This window comes from Bradysia coprophila (assembly GCF_014529535.1).
Source record: "Bradysia coprophila strain Holo2 chromosome IV unlocalized genomic scaffold, BU_Bcop_v1 contig_84, whole genome shotgun sequence".
Taxonomy (NCBI): Eukaryota; Metazoa; Arthropoda; class Insecta; order Diptera; family Sciaridae; genus Bradysia; species Bradysia coprophila.
This window is the reverse complement of record NW_023503376.1, coordinates 3,433,127-3,454,253: the sequence shown is the minus strand read 5'-3', so window position 1 is coordinate 3,454,253 and position 21,127 is coordinate 3,433,127. Positions and strand designations below refer to the sequence as shown.

General features: G+C 40.3%; 1 protein-coding gene and 1 long non-coding RNA gene across 2 annotated transcripts; one reads left to right on the top strand and one right to left on the bottom strand.

The window, feature by feature from the left end:
- Window positions 1–1,518: 1,518 nt before the first annotated feature.
- LOC119072886 (cullin-associated NEDD8-dissociated protein 1) lies at window positions 1,519–14,725 on the bottom strand. Its single transcript, XM_037178209.1, has 11 exons — window positions 14,551–14,725; window positions 13,326–13,709; window positions 12,805–13,257; window positions 12,099–12,737; window positions 11,915–12,041; window positions 11,122–11,843; window positions 3,294–3,454; window positions 2,584–3,229; window positions 2,263–2,506; window positions 2,047–2,193; window positions 1,519–1,980 (listed from the first exon to the last, which is right to left on the bottom strand). Exons 1-11 carry the CDS (start codon window positions 14,590–14,592, stop codon window positions 1,847–1,849), a joined length of 3,699 nt encoding a protein of 1,232 aa, XP_037034104.1. The 5' UTR covers window positions 14,593–14,725; the 3' UTR covers window positions 1,519–1,846.
- On the top strand, window positions 10,529–11,037 carry LOC119072900. The gene is made up of 2 exons (XR_005086950.1): window positions 10,529–10,814; window positions 10,876–11,037. It is a non-coding gene; the product is annotated as an uncharacterized LOC119072900 (long non-coding RNA).
- Window positions 14,726–21,127: the final 6,402 nt, after the last annotated feature.

Here is a 21,127-nt window from a genome sequence, read left to right as displayed (position 1 = left end):
TTGGGCGATCCTGTTTCTTGTTCCGAATCACTTCTAAATTCTGCTCATTAATCACTCCGTTAAGAGACACTGGTACATTCGTGGTCGGAATTGCGGTCGTACATTTTTCAAAAACGATTCTGATAAAAAGATATCAAAAATGAAATACGAAACACACAAATGTAGGCTACAATTTTAGCTGAGTAACGGTGCCTCTTAAACCATTTCTGAGAGCATAACAATAAAAATACTCTATTTGAACAAGATTATTTTCAGAGGGCCAATTACACCAATTACCAAAATTTAACGAGAATAAAAATCGGTAAATTTTTGGTAAAAATTCAGAAGATTTCCACCAATTTTGGAAATTTAACTAAATTTCACCAAAAATAGGCTATGACGGTTTTCGATATAAGTGAGGTGTTCCAAGGTTGGTTCTTAAATTTTGGGATGACAGATGATTCCTCTGACAGTTCCTAAGTTCCATCGGGTTTTTTGATGGATTTGGGTTATTTTCGATATAAGTGAGGTTCCAAGTGAGATTCCAAGGTTGGTTCCTAAATTTTTGGATAACAGATGATTCCTATGGTACTACCTAAGTTCCATCGGTTTTTTTATGGATTTGGGTTATTTTCGACATGAATGAAGTGTTTCAAGGCTGGTTCCTAAATTTTGGGATGACAGATGATTCCTCTGGCACTTCATAACTTCCATCGGGTTTTTTGATGGATTTGGGTTATTTTCGACAAGAGTGAGGTATTCCTAGGCTGGTTCCTAAATTTTGGGATGACAGATGATTCTTCTGGCACTTCCTAACTTCCATCGGATTTTTTTGATGGATTTGTGTTATTTTCGACAAGAGTGAGGTATTCCTAGGCTGGTTCCTAAATTTTGGGATGACACATGATTCCTCTGGCACTTCCTAACTTCCATCGGTTCTTTTGATGGATTTGGGTTATTTTCGACATGAGTGAAGTGTTTCAAGGTTGGTTCCTAAATTTTGGGATGACAGATGATTCCTCTGACACTTCCTAAGTTCCATCGGGATTTTTGATGGATTTGGGTTATTTTTGACATGAGTGAGGTATTCCAAGGCTGGTTCCTAAATTTTGGGATGACACATGATTCCTCTGGCACTTCCTAACTTCCATCGGTTCTTTTGATGGATTTGGGTTATTTTCGACATGAGTGAAGTGTTTCAAGGTTGGTTCCTAAATTTTGGGATGACAGATGATTCCTCTGACACTTCCTAAGTTCCATCGGGTTTTTTGATAGATTTGGGTTATCTTCGACATGAGTGAGGTCTTCCAAGGTTGGTTCCTAAATTTTAGGATGACAGATGATTCCTCTGGCACTTCCTAACTTCCATCGGTTCTTTTTGATGGATTTGGGTTATTTTTGACATGAGTGAGGTATTCCTAGGCTGGTTCCTAAATTTTTGGATGACAGATGACTATGATAATAATTTCAGGACAGTTGGGTCAAAGGAAGAAGTAAAAAACGCTGTCGGGTCTCTTAAATTTTGCCTTTATTTGTTTGTTTGTTTTTAATGTTTAGTAAATTTGTGAAAAAGAAATCATGTAACATCGTCATTTTCGTATCATTATTATCATTGCAACCGATGCGATTTATAAATGAAAATAGGAGATAAATCATCGATCAGAAAAAGATTCCATTTTACGAATTCAATTGCTTGATGAGGACGTTGGTAGTGTGACCACGTCGGAAATGATAAAAGTGGGTAAATGAATGTGTGACAGACTGTCATACAACAATAATTTTTAAATAGAAATTAATGGGAGCAAGAAGAACAGAAGAATTTTAACGACATTATTGATGATGAACGAACGAAGACGTAACGTAACGTTTAGCTTTGATCCATCGACGAATTATCTAAATTGTTATTTGTTGTCGAATCTTTCTGCACTGAATGGAAAATTGCGAGCAAATCGGCCGATTCTTTGATGAATTTCAAAAATTCAGCCAACTGTTGATTTTTATCTAAACAGAAACGGGGATTGAGTGACAATTCGCCCAAGTCTCTTCTACGATCAATGTTATACTAACCAGCCTTCGGAATCAATGCTAGCGCAGCCAGAGCTCGCAGAGCGGAACGCTTGAGTTCGTCTTGTTTCTCGTATTCCTGTTTAACTGAGTTTGCCTTCACTTTAAGCGTACAGGTGGTTTTCAATGGCTCCACAAACTGATCCAGTCCTGTAACAATCAAAAAACGCTCATTACATTGACAGCCCACCGATATACCGGGCAGTGACGCAAAATTACTTTGTAAAACAGCATTCGGACACAAAGTAGCTAAGCGTGCTGTCATTAAGTAGGTCAACATTTTAATGTCGTAATGGTCCTTCAGACCGGCCTGTACATGCTCCAAAAACTGCATCACATCCACACGCTCCAGTCCCTGCTCGAGCAACGTGTACATGCATTCGAATGCCGCCTTTCTTATATCCAATCCGTCGTCAACGGTGTGCTTGAACGGACCCATCTCCACCTCGCGAATCAATTCTTTCTGCAATTACACAACGAAAAACTGTCCGTTTCTATCTGCTGCACAGATGACGATGCGTTCACAACGTTTACGCTTACCTTAACTTTGGTTTCCGAATACAGCCACGGCAACAATTCCGGCAACAAGTCTCTGACCAAGCTCGGCTTATTATGAACGGCTGAATTGAATGCAACCAGCGCAACTCGTCGAACTGTCGGCTCGGGGTCTTGCAGAGTGAATAAAAATTGGCCGATGCATTGTCGTAGCATTCCATCGATTGGTTGCGGTTGATCGGATATTGTGAATTTGATGGCAGACACAACTGCCGTTCGCATCATTGCACTTTCACTATGTAGAGCTTGCTGTAGGCATGGCAGTAACTCTTCTGCATTTACCAACACTAATTTTCCCAAGCATTCAGCGACAACATTACGAGATCCTTCCTCCGAACACTCGCAGTGTTTGAATAGCTGCGTCCAAATCGACGGCACTGAAGGCAGTAACTGTTGCAAGCCGTTCGGTGCGTTTGTTAACGAAGTGATCAATTCCTTCAATGAATGAAGCAACAGGTATTGACGCTTCGGCTGCACTTCGATTTCGTTGAGTATGAATGGGAGATAATAATTCAGATTTCCGACGGCCACGGCTCCAAGAGCATGACTTGCAGCAGCCTTAACATCTTCGGACGACGCACCAAAACATCCGATGATGCATTGGGGCAACATTTCAATTGAATTCAAATTGCTGCAATTAAAAACGAAAAATTGTTTCATCGGGTGGGGCGACACAAAATGCAATGCGAACTTACAAATGTCTTCCGATTTCGCCAATGGTCAAGAGGCAAAACATTAAATGCGCATCGCTACGACGGTTTTGAATGTCTTCTAGTAGTTCAGCTGCCAGAGGAATCGCTTCATTTGGTACTTGTATTGTCAATGCCGACACACATTTTGCCAATGAGTGGTAAGCCTATCGAAGGAAAAAGAGAACAAAAAGGTGAGCACGAGCGAGATTGATTTGTAGCACTGCAACGACTTCAACTCCCAATTTTCGTTGTTTCTCGTGCAACTTTTATGTAAAGGACCTAAAACAACACTTGTATCTAGCAGGATGAGAGTCTTGGATGGGGTGGTGGTATCCACTTCTAATCTTCCATTTCAAAAATAAAATCCAACAGAAGTAGTTCGGGCTGCTAGAGGGGTTAAAGTTTCCAAACTAAATTTTTTTCTTGGTAAGAGGAGTAAGAAGCCCTTTGATGATATGCTTCTTTGTAACTCTGCTTATGGTATGACTTAGGTTGCCACATGCACCCTAAATCTAGAATAACTCAAGAACAACAAGCAATTTAATCAATTTTATGGGACTCTCTCTTGGATTTGAGGAAAGTTGAATGTATGTAGTCGTCAGTTCTTAAAAGCCCATCACTCCTGAAGGTTCACCTTCTTCCCAACGCATCAACTCAAAGATGACAAGCTATTCATTCAGTTTTTTTGAGGCAGAAAAGGGTAAGTTCTTTAAATCACATTACTCTTGAACCCGTTCTAGAACTTGGTGAAGACAGTCACTTCCATCAGTTTTTTTGGACTACCTTCCGGATTCAGACAAAGTTTAAGGTATTTGCATACCAATTCTTAAAGTTTCATGGTTAAATTCCTTTGTAACAAAGTTCCTAAAGAAAACAGAGCTCTGCAGAGGCATGGAATCATAGAGTTTTAAGAACTGACACCTTTAACTTTCTTTCAAATCCGTTCATACACCGGTTCATGTAGCCAAGGAAAAACATTTATTTCTTAAACGTTGACCCCGCAACGATGACCAGGAGTCCAAATTTATTAATATTCACGAGCGAGCGAGACGTTTTTTGACAGGGACTAACCTGAGGAACATCGTGTGTGTGGAATTTTCCCACCCGCGCCTTTTGAATTCCCACCCACGAATTCAATTTTGCCCACACTATAAATTTTTACAAAAACGTAAAAAGTACTTTGATTTTATTCCAAGTTTTCGATTCGGTCGACAGATCCGTACCACTTAAATTCCAAGTCGTTGTTTGATGATTTGATTAAGAATTAAGAGGCTGACAGCCTCACCATTCCTGTGTACAAGACTGTCGACCACTCGCCGACTCTAGACAACACGATATTAAAGGTTATATCAGTTAGAAATTACGAAAATCGACAGTGGCAGCGAAACCATGTCCTCAGCATTGACAAGAAAATTAACCATCTGAACAAAATGATCAAAGCTCAATTTAAATTCTTCAATAAAGAAAGGTGGAACGACAGACTTTCACAGTTGAAAAAATACTCTAACCAACTGTGGAAGATTACTGGGCTGTTTAGCAATTTCAAAAGCAGTCTTCATTCCTTAAGAAGACATCAGGTGCTAGCAACTACAGACCAATTAGCCTGCCAAACTCCATCAGCAAAATCTTTGAAAAAATTATTTTGAATCGATTACGGCTGTTTATTAAAACCAACAACATCTTTCTTTGTTGCTCGGTTTTCGAGCTGGTCATTCGACGAATCATCAACTTTTCAGAGTAGCTAATCATATTCAACAAGCTCTTAAGAGTCATATCGCCAAGACTTCAGGTGATTGGGGAACAAGCCGACTCCGATTTTAATGAGTGATAGCTCGTTGGATTCGTCTTTCAATTCTAGGAAACACGTGTCTTTCACTCCTTCTTAAAAAAATTGTTTTCTTTGAAAAGCGCTCAAAAGTGAAGACATGCCAGAGGGTACCGAAAACAGTTTTTCGGCAATAACTCAAGAAAAAATTATTTTAAATTGTTGTAATGTTGTGCGATTGTCGGCCTTGAAAAGACCTACAGGTGGAGTATACGCACCGCTTGGTGCTAGTTGATCCACTAGAGTTATGACTAGAAATATAGTGAATGTTCGGAGAGTCCGCCTTTTCTGCAGCTTCGATGTACCACGGAGCTGAGTATGGGGTGTTGTAGCTGGCCTCACCCACTATCGTTGCACATATAAATGAATCCAGTACTTTTGGGCTGCAAGCCTACAGAAGTCTTGAAAAAAAGTTGGTGCCAAAATGTAGATTTTTTCCTTCTGTCTGAGGGCCCAACTGCCAGAGCAGCGTCTGGAACAGTTCTACGTGAGTAATTTTGTATCGTCTACTATTCCCTTACCGTATACGCTTCACTTTGACTCGAATATAGGTCGTTACAACATATCCAGTGTTAGTAATTCTTGTGAAAAATTATTAAATTTTTCTCGGAGGATTTTAGTCAAATAAAGTGTTAGCGTATAGCAAGTGACCTCAGGAGTCCGGAACAGTAATTAGTTTTTCAATTGGACCAATATTTGCTACGCGACAGGAGTTTGGAAAAACGATACGATCAAGAAGGAGCAAACGTTTTCCTAACTCCTGTCACGTAGCAAATATTGGTCCAATTGAAAAACTAATTACTGTTCCGTAGTCCTGAGGTCATTTGCTATACGCTAACACTTTATTTGACTTAAATCCTCGGAGAAAACTTTAATAATTTTTCTCTTGATATTACCAATAGTGGATCTGATATATTCGTGACATATCGAAGCGTTTTTCTATTGATAAGGTAAAAGAATAGTAGACGATAAAGAATGACTGCCATAGTACCGTTCCAGATGCTGTTCCAGCTGTAGAGCCCTCAGAAAGAAGAAAAAAATCTGCATTTTGGTACCAACTTTTTTTCCAACACTTCTGTAGGCTTGCAGCACAAAAGTACTGGGCTCATTTATGTGTGGAACGATAGTGGGTGAGGCCAGCTACAACACCCCATACTTAGTTCCGTGGAACAACGAAGCTGCAGAGAAGCAGTACTCTCCGAACATTCACTATATTTTAAGTCATAGCTCTCGTGGATCAACTAGCACCAAGCAGTGCGTATACTCTATCTGTAGGTCTTTCCAAGGCCGACAATCGTACAACATTACAACAATTTAAAATAATTTTTTCTTGAGTTATTGCCGAAAAACTGTTTTCGGTACTCTCTGACATGTGATCACTTTTGAACACTTTTCACAGAAAACAAATTTTTTTTAGAAAAAGTGAAAGATACGTGTTTCCTAGAATTGAAAGACGAATCCAACGAGCTATCACTCATTAAAATCGGAGTCGGCTTGTTCCCCAATCACCTGAAGTCTTGGCGATATGACTCTGAAGACTTTAATCCATTTCCATCACTTTCTCTAAAGAAATCAGAGGAGCAAGAAGAGGAGATCTCTCTTGGGATTGAGGAAAGTTGAAGGTATGTAGTCGTCAGTTCTTAAAAGTCCATCACTCCTGAAGGTTCACCTTCTTCTCAACGCCCCAACTCAAAGATGACAAGCAATTCATTCAGTTTTTTCTTTTGGAATATCGTATGGATTTAATGAAAGTTTGAGGCAGAAAAGGGTAAGTTCTTTAAATCACATTACTCTTGAAGGTGTATCTATCTTCCAGTTCTAGAACTTGGTGAAGACAGCCACTTCTATCAGTTGTTTCGGATTACCTTCCGGATTCAGGCAAAGTTTAAGGTTCTTAAAGTTTCATGATTTAATTCCTTTGTAACAAAGTTGCTAAAGAAAACAGAGCTCTGCAGAGGCATGAAATCATGAAGTTTTAAGAACTGACACCTTTAACTTTCTTTGAATCCGTTCAGGAAAAACATTTATTTCGTAAACGTTGACCCCGCAACGATGACCAGGAGACAAGATTCACGAGCGAGCGAGACGACTTTCAATGACATAACAGGCTGGACTAGTAGCAGGAAGAACAACTTTTCATTATGAGGTTCCAGTGAAATATTTTATCGTTGTCCCTGTATCAGTTATGAGGGTCGAATGCTACAAATTTTTGAGACTCTGACACTCTGCATGTCACAAATAATTTCTTTTCGCACCTACAAGTGGCCCCGAACAAGCTAGACGATCAAGAGACAGTTGGTCACAATGAATGAAAACAAGAGCTCTAGTGAACTCCCTAACGAATCCTTAGTAAGGATGACGAAATTTCGCCGCTGAAGCTCATGCTGACTCCCAAAGAACAGTGAATGAAAATGATGTTTACAATCTCGTTACTCGTAACGACGTGTAATCAGATAACACCAGGCGTCCCACTAAATTTTGCCTTCACAATTCATAAAAATTTCGGACATTTTCTGCAAAAATTTCGGGCATTTTTTTTCTAATTTTCACTAAAGTTACGCATTAGAAAAAGTCTGTAAGTCATTTAAGTCCATTCCACCAACAAATTCTAAGGCTTTATATGAGATGAGAGAGATGAGATTTTTTTAAAAAGTATACTTTGACATGACCTGTAGCTGTACAGATCATAAACCTGAATAGAGGGCTTGAAACCTTCACGAAAAGATAGTGTTAAAGATGTAGGTTAACTAATGCATGTCGCGGAAGAATAATATCTGACATGTTTCTGAGGTAAGGGTTTGTAATAGATCCCATATAAATTTCGTCAAACAAACAAAAATCTAGATTTGGTATTTTAGTATAAAAATTCAGAAAACAGAAATCCAGATCTTCATTTGTCAAACGTGAATTCAATTACAAACCACAACTCCCGAATCAGAAACATGTCGTATTTCAACCTTGCGAGACTGTATGTTTAAATAAAACCAGGTTGAATACGGGTCAGGTCTTTCCGTTCCTCAAATTTTGGACAAATGCTGAGAAATACATTTTCCTCGCATAGAATAATTTCGTTTTTTGTGGTTTTTAGTCAATACACTTCCTTCGTCGACCCACATTATTTGCATGTATTTCATCGAAGGATGGAAGAAATAATGATCACAAGCAAGGTTAAAATTTCGATGCGCCACAGGCGAATCTAGTAATTAGTTTCCATTAAACCTGTTGGAATTTTTGTCTACTTTTCCTACTATTACTTCAAAAATTCGATCATATACTCCCTTCTATTCGAAATTTTTTAATGTCGACTATACTGAAAAAATGCTTAAAAAAGATATTGGAGTCAGCCAAGATGTGACGCAGGAAACTCTTAACGTGGCTGTCTTTTAGAGCTACAGCTATTTTCTAACATATTCATTCGCTGCGCTCACTCGTTATATTATTATCTTAATATTGATTTATTGATTTTCAATCAGAAAAACAGGAATTTTTAGACCCGTACGAAGTACTGGGGTCTTATGCGTTTACGCATACGTCCGTAACACGTCGAATTGGACTCCCTGAGTAAGGGGAAACCTTGGTTGTCTAGAGATGCCAAATCAGTGAAAAAAATGTCCGTCTGTCTGCCTGCACGATAACTTGAGTAAAACGCATCCGATTTTGAAAATTCTTTTTTTTCCCGTTTGGTAATGTCAAAAGACAGGCTAAGTTCGAAGATGAGTGATTTTGGATCGACCCCTCCCGAGCTGTGGCCCAATAAGTGCGTTAGGGTTTTTGGAAGATATCTCCGGACATTCAAACGTTACACTTGTAGCTGATACGTCAAATAAAAGGTATTTACAATACCGATCGACAAAAAAAAAGTTTATGGAAATCGGATGACCGACTCGTGAGTTAGACCCCTTGGTGTGGAACAGGCACAGGGCGGCAAGCAGTTTTTGCTTGTAGGTCGGCCACATTTCAACATATTTCGTCTGTTTTAGCTTTATTAGATAGGTATTGACCGTACCAATCAGGGAAAAAAAAATTTATGAAATTATGTTCTCCGGAGCGTGAGCTAGGTCTCTTGGAGTGAGCTCTTATCTGGCTACTCGGAAGTACAGTGAACGTGGTGTATTTTGACAATATCTCGAGTAAATTTTGACCGAATTTCATGATTTTTTTTTGTTTGAAAGGTATTAACGAATGTAAAGCGTCGGTACTATTTCCGGTCTCCTAACAAAATGGCTGCCGGCGGCCATATTGGATTTTAGTAAAATAGAAATATTTTGGGAAAAATGATGCTTAGAGAGTTTCTGTTAACATGGAAATAATTTGTTATGTGTGTGGGGTGTTTCAGGCATTCCATATATGGACATCTATATATATCTATATTCACCTATATTGAGCTATATACAGGCATATAGAGCTATATAATAGCATATTCATCTGTGAAATGTTTATTTACAGTGAAATATAGGTAAATATAGCGGTATATAGCTGTTTAAATAGGAATTTATGAAATTTGACTTCGTACGGGGCTGTCTATATTGCCTCCGGCAATTTAATTGTATATGCTAACAAGGTCAAAGAGTGGATAATGTAAGTGATTTTAAAGGGCGAATAGCTTTTCAGTAGAGAATGAAGTAAAAGAAATGAAGAGTTTCACAGTAAAGGCTTTTGATACGAATAGGTGTTTCGTACGGGTCGGCGTTAGCTATGTTTGTTGTTGAGGAAATGCTTTTTGAATGGAAACCAGGTCTAGAAAATTAGCTGAGTAAGTTATCGTGTTCCATAGGAAAATAAACAATGAGTTTTTCGAGAACTACTCCCAGACCATTGAGCTGATAACGCCCATTTAAAAACTTGAGCTGAGGAATTCAGAAAACAAAACGTTTTTGAAAATCGATTTAGATTTACTCAAGTTAAAAATATATTACACATTTAACGTTTCATATTTAACGTCATATTTCCACATAATTTTCAATTATAGTGATCGCGGTACCAAAACACATTTTCCGGTATTTTCTGCCATAAAGACCCATATGACTTACAGTCAAGTGAATAAAAATTTAGGGACAAAGTATTGCCTGCGGCGCGCTTCACAGAATGTTTAATTGAACTTTCAGTCAATTAAAAATTCTGTGAAGCGCGCCGCAGGCAATTTTTTTGAAAATGAGACATTTATAAGTTTATATATTTAATTCTGGTCAGGTCTTGAAGAATATTTCGGACATTTCGGACAATTTCGGACAAATGTGTAAAATTTCGGACATTTCGGACAAGTGGGACGCCTGGATAACACTCACACCTAACCTTCAGACTAAAGCATCGTTCTGAGAATGTAAACAAAAATGTTTTTGTTTTTGTTTTGATCGAGCAAACGAATCAGAAACTTGTGCTAGAAACTGGTATTTTTACATAGACACGAAGACACTTAACATGCTGAATATATTGCGTCGAAAACTGGTTCGACGACTATTCTTCGTCTATAAGTAGTCGAAACACAGGCATAGGAAATGGATTAATTCGGTGGAATTTTACACGCGTGCTCCAATAGAACAACAACCAATCTCTTTGATTGCCAATTCTAGAACGAACGATTTCCTCTTGCTCCCGACCAGAACATGAATAAATTGCTCGTACTTGTGGTTCTGGCGTCGATCATATTCATGGTGTACGTGACATATACAATGGCTGATTGTCAACGCAGTGAAACTGAGGTAGACAAGCAAGGAAATGTGTTTTCAGGACGGGAGTGACTAACATTTTCATCAATTTTAGTGTACTCGGAACAATGACTGCTGTTCGGGCTTTTGTGATGATGGTTTGTGTGACGCAGACGGCGACTCTACGACATCTTAGAGGCTTGCTTAGCTTAAGGATTACTTTTGTGCATGTAACCGTTCATGTTTTGTAAATAAAATGCTTATCGTTGCTGGGAGATTAAGAGATTTCACACTAAGCCACTACGTTTCGTTCACTGACAACGAACTGGTGAAATGAACAATCCATCACACTCACACATACCTGTTTATGTAGCGGATGCGCTGGCTGGGCATTCAAAACCGGTGCACGTAGCATATCCAACAATTGTCGGTAGCCCAGTCCAGGTAATTTGGCTTGGACCAGGACTTGAAACAAATTCATCGTACACTGTAGTGCGGCGCCTTGCAGCAGAGGTGACCGAACCAGAGACATAACTTCGGTTAAAATGGGCTCGTAGCCAATCATAGCATGTGGATGCTTATGTGCAACGGATGTTAGAAGGACCAACGTTAATTGGGCAATGTGCAGATCGACTTCCGATATTAGCGGTGGAGTTTCGACGATTGCCGTTTGTAGCATCTGTGGATTCATGTTCGCAAAATAGTTGTTGACCAATGTGTCGAGCAGTGACAGTGTGTTCAGTTTGAGCACCCGTTGATTTTTCCGCAGAAATGAACCGAGAACGGGAATAACTTCGGCCAGAATTGACCGTAAATCGACACGAAGCGGTGAAGCGGCGATCATTGTTAGTGCTTTGACGGCACTCAATCGTGTTACTTCGTTGCGCAAACGTTCCAGGAATATTGGCATACAAAAGTCCAGGTTCTGTTTCAAAACGTCTCCCATGTTGGCGATTATTTGGCCCATACAGGCGATGGCCCGATCCTTCACTTCCTGATCGACTTCCTGGGCGTCCAATTTTTGCACCGTACATTCGTACAATGGAAGCACAAATGGTGTAAATTCGAAATTCGTTTGAACATCTGGATGGAGTAGCGAGACGGGAGTCAATGCCGATGATTCGATCGGATTAAAAATTTAAATTTTGTCTTACCAAGTGGACGAATCACTTTGACCAAGTGTTGCAAGACCAGCAGGGCCTCTGTTGAGATTTTGTAAAATGGATCGAAAACTGCATTCACCACCAAAGGTACCAGCATTTTGATGTACGGATGAAAGATCTACGACAATCGGTTTATCGTAACAGAACATTGAGGGCAGTGAAACAGTGAACATACCTGCGGATTGTGACTCTGCAGAATGAAACAAACGAAGCCCAGGGCATCGATTCTCATGTTGGACGTGGAATTTTTGTCAGCAAGTGAAAACTGAACGCCGGGAATGACTTGTTCCATATGATTTGACAGTGCACCGGGCAAAGCGATCAATAATTCCTTCAACAGCAGAAAGCAATCCTGTCGTGTCTTGACCGATTTCTCACGCATCAGCGGTTGCACCGCTGACACAATATTTGGTACTTGTTCCTGTAACAAACTTATCGGTCCCGACACCTGTTCCATTGAGTCCGGATCATTTGTGACATCATCCTGTGATCGTGTCGCCTTCAGCAACGCAACATAGGCATGAAAAATGTCCGATTTAACGTTTTCTTCGCGTTCTTTGAACCGACCAATCAGGGCCGGCGACAATGTTCGATAGAATTCGTCTAGCAATTCGGTTCGAGTGGCAATTACCGCTTCCAAACATTTGGCAGCCGATCTACGGACCTTCCAACTCATATCATCATCGTCACTGTACTCTTCACTGTCAATGTCTTCGTCTTCCTCTGTGTCCATGCTTGCATTGGCATCGCCGTCATCGGCCTCATAGTTATAGTTTGGGTCGTAGGTAATGTAATTGAGGCAAATTTTGACGACCTGAAAGCAAACGGAACCAAATTGTGACACACAAGCATTGGCATAAGTTTCAGCGAAATTCACTTACGACAGGTATGTGCGGTGCGATAGCCTCGGGACATCGAGACACAAATGCCTCGCATGCTTGCAAGCAATATTCACGTAGCTCATCATCTTCTTGGCTACTGTACTCAGCCATTGCGGTCATTGCACGATCAATGTGATTGCACAGACGGTAGCCGGATTGGCGACAAATCGATGCCAAACACTGGATGTGAGTGCGAATTGTAGCCGGATTCTGTCGCTTCTCCAATCCGTCCAGAAGATGTTGAATGACTTTGTTGTACGACGAATTACTGCATGTGATGAGTAAGTGTGACAGTGCAACAATGGTGCGCTTACGAACAGCTTGTCGTGGAGAAGCGAGCTGCGGAACCAGTGCTTTTAAAATGGTCTCATGAAATGAATACAACAGTTCTCCGAATCTGATCAGCAAATCGGCCAGTATATCCAATGCTTCCAGCTTGACCGATACGTCTTCCTGTAAAAAGTTCGACACGAAACGAGTGTTAAATGACCGACATCTGGAATAAAGAGTTCGACACCAACCTTTTCAATGGCATTGCTCAATTTACCGGTGATTCGTTGGCATACATTCGGTGCCAATGAGTTTGAGTTCTGTGGCATTTCCGAGATGACGGTTTTCAGGCCAATGCTGGATATATCGCGCAACTGTTCGTCATTCGACACCATATTCGTGCACAGTGAGTCGACAATCATTTCCACTTGCATCTCTTTGACCCGATTTACAACGGGACCGAGACACTTGACCGCTTGATTTTGAACTTCACCATTCTTGTCTTCCAACAATCGTAGGACCATTTTGACCACTTTCTTCTCGATTTCATCGTCTAACTTGATGCTGTCCTTTTGCAATTCATTCATCAAATCGTTGGTGGCCATAAAGCGAAAATCTTTGTCATTGGAAGTGGCCTGTTAAGGAAAATCGATTGAAAATTCTGGCTTGTGCTTGATATTGGTGGTGATGTCTTTTCAATATTCAGACCCATGAGAGCCATAAGACCCATAAGAGCCATCAGACCCATAAGAGCCATCAGACCCATAAGAGCCATAAGACCCATAAGAGCCATAAGACCCGTAAGAGCCATAAGACCCATAAGACCCATAAGACGCAAATTGCGTAGTAGACCCTTTCTGCATGCTTAAATTCCCTAATTCAACATAATGGCTCTAAGAGGAGTCACATATCGTCAGCGATTCACGCTTAAATTTTACGCTAGATAGCGAAAGTTTTCGTTAATGGAAGTCACGGAAAAATTCGCTGACACAGCCAATTCAAACGGTAAAAGAAAATCAGGAAAACTTAACGAACCTTTCGTCCTTTTCTACCAAATGACAATCGACAAGGCTGGTGGTTATAAGGATAAGTGGGAACGTTTCCAATGAACATTCACCAACAAATCTCTTTGTTAAGCGAGTACCGTTACATACTGAATTCATAGCGACAAAATTTTTTGTTTGTTTTATTTTCAATTCTATATAGCACTGTGGAGCGCTAAACGCATGCTACGAAAAATTTATCAAAACAAAATCATTCATGTGACCCAATCGGTCAATTTTACTTCTAAAAATAACGTTTCGTGCACAAATTGGCAAAATTCTTGGTTAGAATATTTTGCCGAATGTGATTGTCATCTTGATTTCAAATTCTATAAAAATTACAGCGAGATGTACAAAGAAACAATTAATTGCAATGGTGGCCACAATGCCGCAAATATATTTTCTCGTACAATGCAGTATCGTTTTAACGTACCTTTTCCAACAAATTGGCTATCTGTGTAAATTGAGCCGTCATATTTCTGTCCAACGTCTGACCAGTTGATTAAAATTAATTAATTTTGTTATTTCAAAATTTATTCTGAATTGTGTTGTTAAACAGTGATTCGGAATGTCGGCTTTGCAATATTTTTTTTTGGATCGAAATGTTATCCCAACTTCGAAAACTCGAAAGTGTCAAACGAAAAACAAAATTTTGTTGTAATTTTACAGTTGGGACTTTTTTTTGTCGATCATATTGTGGAATGAGCGCTACGGTTTTCAAATTCATGGTTCTTGGAACAATCTCAGTTTTCAGATTCGTTTTTGTGACGATTTATGTAGGACATTTTTAAAGCCTTTTAAAGGCTGAAAGACTCCCATTTAGATCCACAATATTTCAAATCGTATTTTGATTGAATATGGTTTTGTATTGCGGGGCTAAGAATAATTCGGGAAGTAGACTGATTATAGAATCGTGGTTCCGTTTCAGTAAAATGGTATTGGCTATAATATAAAAAGTGTCGATCAAATGCTCCCGCACCCAACGTCCTTTCTATCACCTAACAATGACTTCCTGCGAACTGCGACTTTCAGAGCAAATTGAAAACTTCATAATTCAAAAATATAGACCAAAATTACAAGCAATGCAGTTTGATTTTTCTTGAAATAAGGAAGGGACCTTGGAAGGGACATATTGATTTTTTTTTTCCTGTTTTGTTCCAATATCAGTAGTAACACACAAAATTAATAAATTCGTATATTGGGCATTCTCATAATTAAGAGATTTTACACAACTAAAATCTAACAAGGCATCAGAACAGTCGGAGCGTTTGCTGCGACTTAGCCCCGTACAACCCGCAATCCTATTTCGTCCGCAACCGTAGCCGTCCGTCCGTAGCCCTAATAAGCCCGGAACCCTAATACGTCTACAACCCTCTAATGCGTCTGTTACCAAAATGCAAGTCAAGTTGGGCATTGTCAAATTTACTGAAACTGTTCATTTTTAAAATTGCGCATAGCGCAATTACGAAAGCCCGTACGAAGTACCTCTCAAATAAAACCAACAATTTACGACATTATTTTAGAAACCCAAAATTTTTTGCCAACTTTCCATTGGGTATTCAATTACCTCTCAAATGAAACAAAAACTAGCAAAATCGGTTGAGATTTACTCGATTTATGTGCAAAAAGCACTTAGGGCCGAGTAGCGGCCTTAGTGCAAGGGCCCAAATTTGAAACTTTTTTTGCCATCATTCTATTCGGCATTCAATTATCTCTCAAATGAAACAAAAACTAGCAAAATCGGATGAGATTTACTCGATTTATGTGCAAAAAACACTTAGGGCCGAGTAGCGGCCTTAGTCCAAGGGCCCAAATTTGAAACTTTTTTTGCCATCATTCTATTCGGCATTCAATTATCTCTCAAATGAAACAAAATCTAGCAAAATCGGATGAGATTTACTCGATTTATGTGCAAAAAACACTTAGGGCCGAGTAGCGGCCTTAGTCCAAGGGCCCAAATTTGAAACTTTTTTTGCCATCATTCTATTCGGCATTCAATTATCTCTCAAATGAAACAAAAACTAGCAAAATCGGATGAGATTTACTCGATTTATGTGCAAAAAACACTTAGGGCCGAGTAGCGGCCTTAGTCCAAGGGCCCAAATTTGAAACTTTTTTTGCCATCATTCTATTCGGCATTCAATTATCTCTCAAATGAAACAAAATCTAGCAAAATCGGATGAGATTTACTCGATTTATGTGCAAAAAACACTTAGGGCCGAGTAGCGGCCTTAGTCCAAGGGCCCAAATTTGATACTTTTTTTGCCATCATTCTATTCGGCATTCAATTATCTCTCAAATGAAACAAAATCTAGCAAAATCGGATGAGATTTACTCGATTTATGTGCAAAAAACACTTAGGGCCGAGTAGCGGCCTTAGTCCAAGGGCCCAAATTTGAAACTTTTTTTGCCATCATTCTATTCGGCATTCAATTATCTCTCAAATGAAACAAAATCTAGCAAAATCGGATGAGATTTACTCGATTTATGTGCAAAAAACACTTAGGGCCGAGTAGCGGCCTTAGTCCAAGGGCCCAAATTTGAAACTTTTTTCGCCATCATTCTATTCGGCATTCAATTATCTCTCAAATGAAACAAAAACTAGCAAAATCGGATGAGATTTACTCGATCTATGTGCAAAAAACACTCAGGGCCGAGTAGCGGCCTTAGTCCAAGGGCCCAAATTTGAAACTTTTTTCGCCATAATTTCTATTCGGCATTCAATTATCTCTCAAATGAAACAAAAACTAGCAAAATCGGATGAGATTTACTCGATTTATGTGCAAAAAACACTTAGGGCCGAGTAACGACCTTTGAGCCCTCCCAACAAGCCCGCGTTGCATCTTACCCAAAAACAATGTTCAGCAACTTTGTTCAACTCGTCAATACCTTTCATTTAATATATCACAAGCAGCTATTGCGTGCGTATTTCGGTAGATATCGTCGAAAGCCTGAAAAACACCTATAGGGCCCTAGCTCTGGAAGGGCCGACCCCACCATGCCCATTTTCGAACTTGACCTTACTTTTGTCGATACCAATCGGGGAAAAAAAGAATTTTGAAAAAAGGTTGTGATTTGCTCAAGCTAGAGGGGTCACAGACGGACGGACGGATGGACGGACGGACGGATGGACGGACGGACGGACGGACATTTTTTTTATTGCGGATTCGTCATCTATTAACATAACCAAATGCTTTGCCCTTACTGTCTGCTTCCAATTCGACGTGTTACAAACGGCATATTAATCTTATAAGCCCCCAGTACTTCGTACTGGGGCTGGGTAGGTAGCTAGGGTAGCGTTTGATTGCATATGAACGGAAGGCCCGGGTCATAATGCCAGGCGTGTAACTGTCTATCTATCAAGTGCTCTTTTTACGTCCCCGTCGTAGTCCTCGGGAACTCATTCTCTTAGGAGTTTGTGCTAAACTTAAGAGTGCTACCTGAAGGTCTGCCTACGGGCTGGAAGGGAAATTGTGTAGTAGGTTGGGCGTATGGTTAACAGCCAACACCGTCAAAAAAGCTTCGTTATGAAACTAACAGCAAGGCCTCGGATCGGACAGGAAAATCGGCAACGACCAACGCTACGAAATGGACTTATGGATATCGACTTAAATTTAGCAACCTGGAATGTAAGAACTTTGTTGCGACCGGGTGGTTTGAGAACTTTAACTGATGTTCTGAGAAAAGGAAGATTTAATATAACTGCGGTACAAGAGACAAGGTGGCCTGATGCAAACCTATTGAAAAGTAAGGAATATTCATTCTACTACAGTGGAAAAACGAACAAGTCAGGGGAGTTTGGCACGGGCTTCGTTGTGATCGGAAAAACAAGGGACGCTGTGATAAGTTTTCAACCATTCGACGAGAGATTGTGCTCTCTACGCATTAGAGGCAAATTCTTCAATATTACCCTAATTAATGCGCACGCACCCACAGAAGAAAAGGATGAAGACACGAAGGATGAGTTTTATGAAAAGTTGCAATGGATATGTGAACGAAGTCCTACCAGAGACATTAAGATTATTCTTGGTGATCTTAATGCAAAAGTTGGGAGAGAGGAAATATATCGGCCAACGATTGGAATGCACAGCCTTCATGAAACATCAAACGATAATGGGTGCCGTCTGATTGATCTTGCGGTATCTAACAACATGGTTATCAGTAGTACCTGCTTTCCCCATAAAAACATTCACAAAGCCAGTTGGATATCTCCGGATGGCTCAACAGCGAACCAAATAGATCATGTGCTCATCGATGCACGCCACAACTCTAACATCCTTGATGTACGAAGCTGCAGAGGACCGAACATTGACTCTGACCACTACCTGGTTAGGGTGGTCTTTCGAGCTAGGATCAGGGCTGAGGTCAAAAACAGAGAGGTGGTGAGGAGATTTGACACCGATAAGCTGAAGAACATGGACACAAGGAGACTGTATGTGGAGAAGCTAGAGGAACGGATAATTGCAGATATGGAGTCAGAACCGGCAACAATTAATGATACATGGAGCAGGATTAAGCAAGAAATAGAGAGTGTTGCAGCAGAGACCATTGGGTGGAAAACTGGAGGTATTCGAAATGATTGGTATGACGACGAATGTAAGCTTGCAACACAAGCGAAAAACGATGCAAGGTTGAGGACTCTGCAAACTGGAGCAACACGGTCAGCCACATTAGAATATCGAACCAAACGTAACGATGAGCGAAAACTTCTCCGAAAGAAAAAAGCAGAAAGTGAAAGGAAGGTTTTCGTTGGAATACAAAATTTAGCAGAAACAAGGGACACTCGAAAGCTGTACCAAAAAGTAAAAAACGTTAAAAACGGATACAGTCAACAGCCCCAATTGTGCAAGGATTCAAATGGTGTAGTGCTAGCAGAGGAGAGACAGTGCATGGAAAGATGGACAGAATTTTTCAAGAGCCTGCTATGCCAGAGTCAAACAGTAACAACAGAAGAAGTAGCGGAACCGGATTCACAATTGAGCGCACAAGGTGTGGCGGAACCTACACTGGAGGAAGTTAGGGCTTCTGTTCTCAAACTCAAGAATAACAAGGCCCCTGGATCAGACAATCTACCCGGAGAACTTTTTAAATATGGAGGTGATGCGCTGTGTGCACGGTTACATGAGCTGATTGTGAAGATTTGGGAACGTGAAGAAATGCCAGAAGAATGGGAACTCGGAATCATTTGTCAAGTGTATAAGAAGGGTGACAAATTGGAATGTAGCAACTACAGAGGAATTATTCTATTGAACACAGCGTACAAAATATTTGCGGATATTTTACGGCAGCGTCTCATGGAGTATTCGGAACCAACAACTGGTGAATATCAGGGTGGATTCCGCAACGATCGCTCAACAACAGACCAGTTGTTTAGCATCAGGCAGATCATGGAGAAATGCAGAGAGTTCAATGTTGCTCTACACCATTTGTTTGTTGATTTTGAAACGGCATATGACAGGGTTTTTCGGAGGAAACTATGGAATGCGATGGTGGAACTTGGTTACCCCAAAAAACTTATTCATTTAGCTAGAATGACTCTGTCACATGTGAGAGCCAAGGTCAGAATTCGGAACAATCTATCTGTTACCTTTGAAGCCTTGGAAGGACTTAGACAAGGCGATGGACTGGCAGCTCTATTCTTCAACATTGTTCTTGAGAAGGTGATAAGAGAGAGCGGCGTGGAAACCAGCGGTACAATCTTCAGAAAGTTGAGTCAGTTGTTAGGATATGCTGATGACCTAGACTTAATTGGACGGAACATTGACATCGTTAAAGAGAATTTTACGAAAATTGAAGATAGGGGTGCTGAGTTCGGTCTCAAGGTCAGTGAGAGAAAAACCAAGTACATGACAACTTCATTGTCTGATGGCAGACCAACGGATCATACGCTGGAGGTGAATGGAAAACACTTCGAGACTGTCGACAGCTTTATTTACCTTGGGTCGCTGGTCAATAGTGATAATAGCATCGGTGAGGAAATACGTAGAAGGGTAACGCTTGGTAACAGGAGTTACTACAGTCTTCAAAAACTCATCCGGTCAAAAACACTCAACCGCAACCTTAAGTGCGAACTGTACAGATCGCTGATTCGACCAGTTATAGCATATGGATCGGAAGCTTGGTGCATGACACAAAGTGACGAACAGACACTTTTGGTTTTTGAAAGGAGAATTCTTCGATCAATTTTTGGAGGTGTCAATGTGAACGGCAACTGGAGAAGAAGATACAACCATGAGCTGTATCAGCTTTACAAGGAGCCCGATATAGTCAAATTCATCAAAATCAATCGATTAAGATGGCTCGGTCATGTACAAAGAATGAACGAGGAACGTGTACCACTGAAACTGCTATATACAAATCCCGATGGAAGCCGCAGGCCAGGAAGACCGAGCGAGACCGAGACAGAGCGAGATGGAAAGATGCAATTGAGTCTGATCTGAAAGTACTAGGAGTGAGCGACTGGAGAACGTTGGCGCGGAATAGGTCCGATTGGAGAAGATTGCTGGAAGAGGCCAAAACCAATAGTAGGTTGTAGTGCCCGCCTAAGTAAGTAAGTACTTCGTACGGGGCTAATAAAATAGCGTTGAGGACTCAATGCCACTCCACGCGCAAATCACATCCACAAAGAACTTATTCAAAAATGGTTTAACGAGAAACCTCGTCGTTGAAGCTCGAAGTTCTAAAACCTTTTTTCAATCAACGAGGAAATTCCTGCGGTTAAGTTTGCAGATGGGCTAAACGGACGAGTGAACTCTGTGATATACCTGAGGCTAAGTTCGATATTGGAAAGTATCGGAGTAATAATCTGGCAGTTATTCAGAAAAGAATTTGTTTGTTTCTATTTACAAAAATTAAACTTTAGCGTAATCCACACGACTTTCATTTTTGTACAAGATTGGCAAGAAATCTTTTCAACGTCTTTTATAGCAGCAATAGGACTTACGATCGTTTGAAAATGTAAGACATAGTTTGCTTCTGAAAATTTGTTTTAAATAAAATAAAAGAATGCG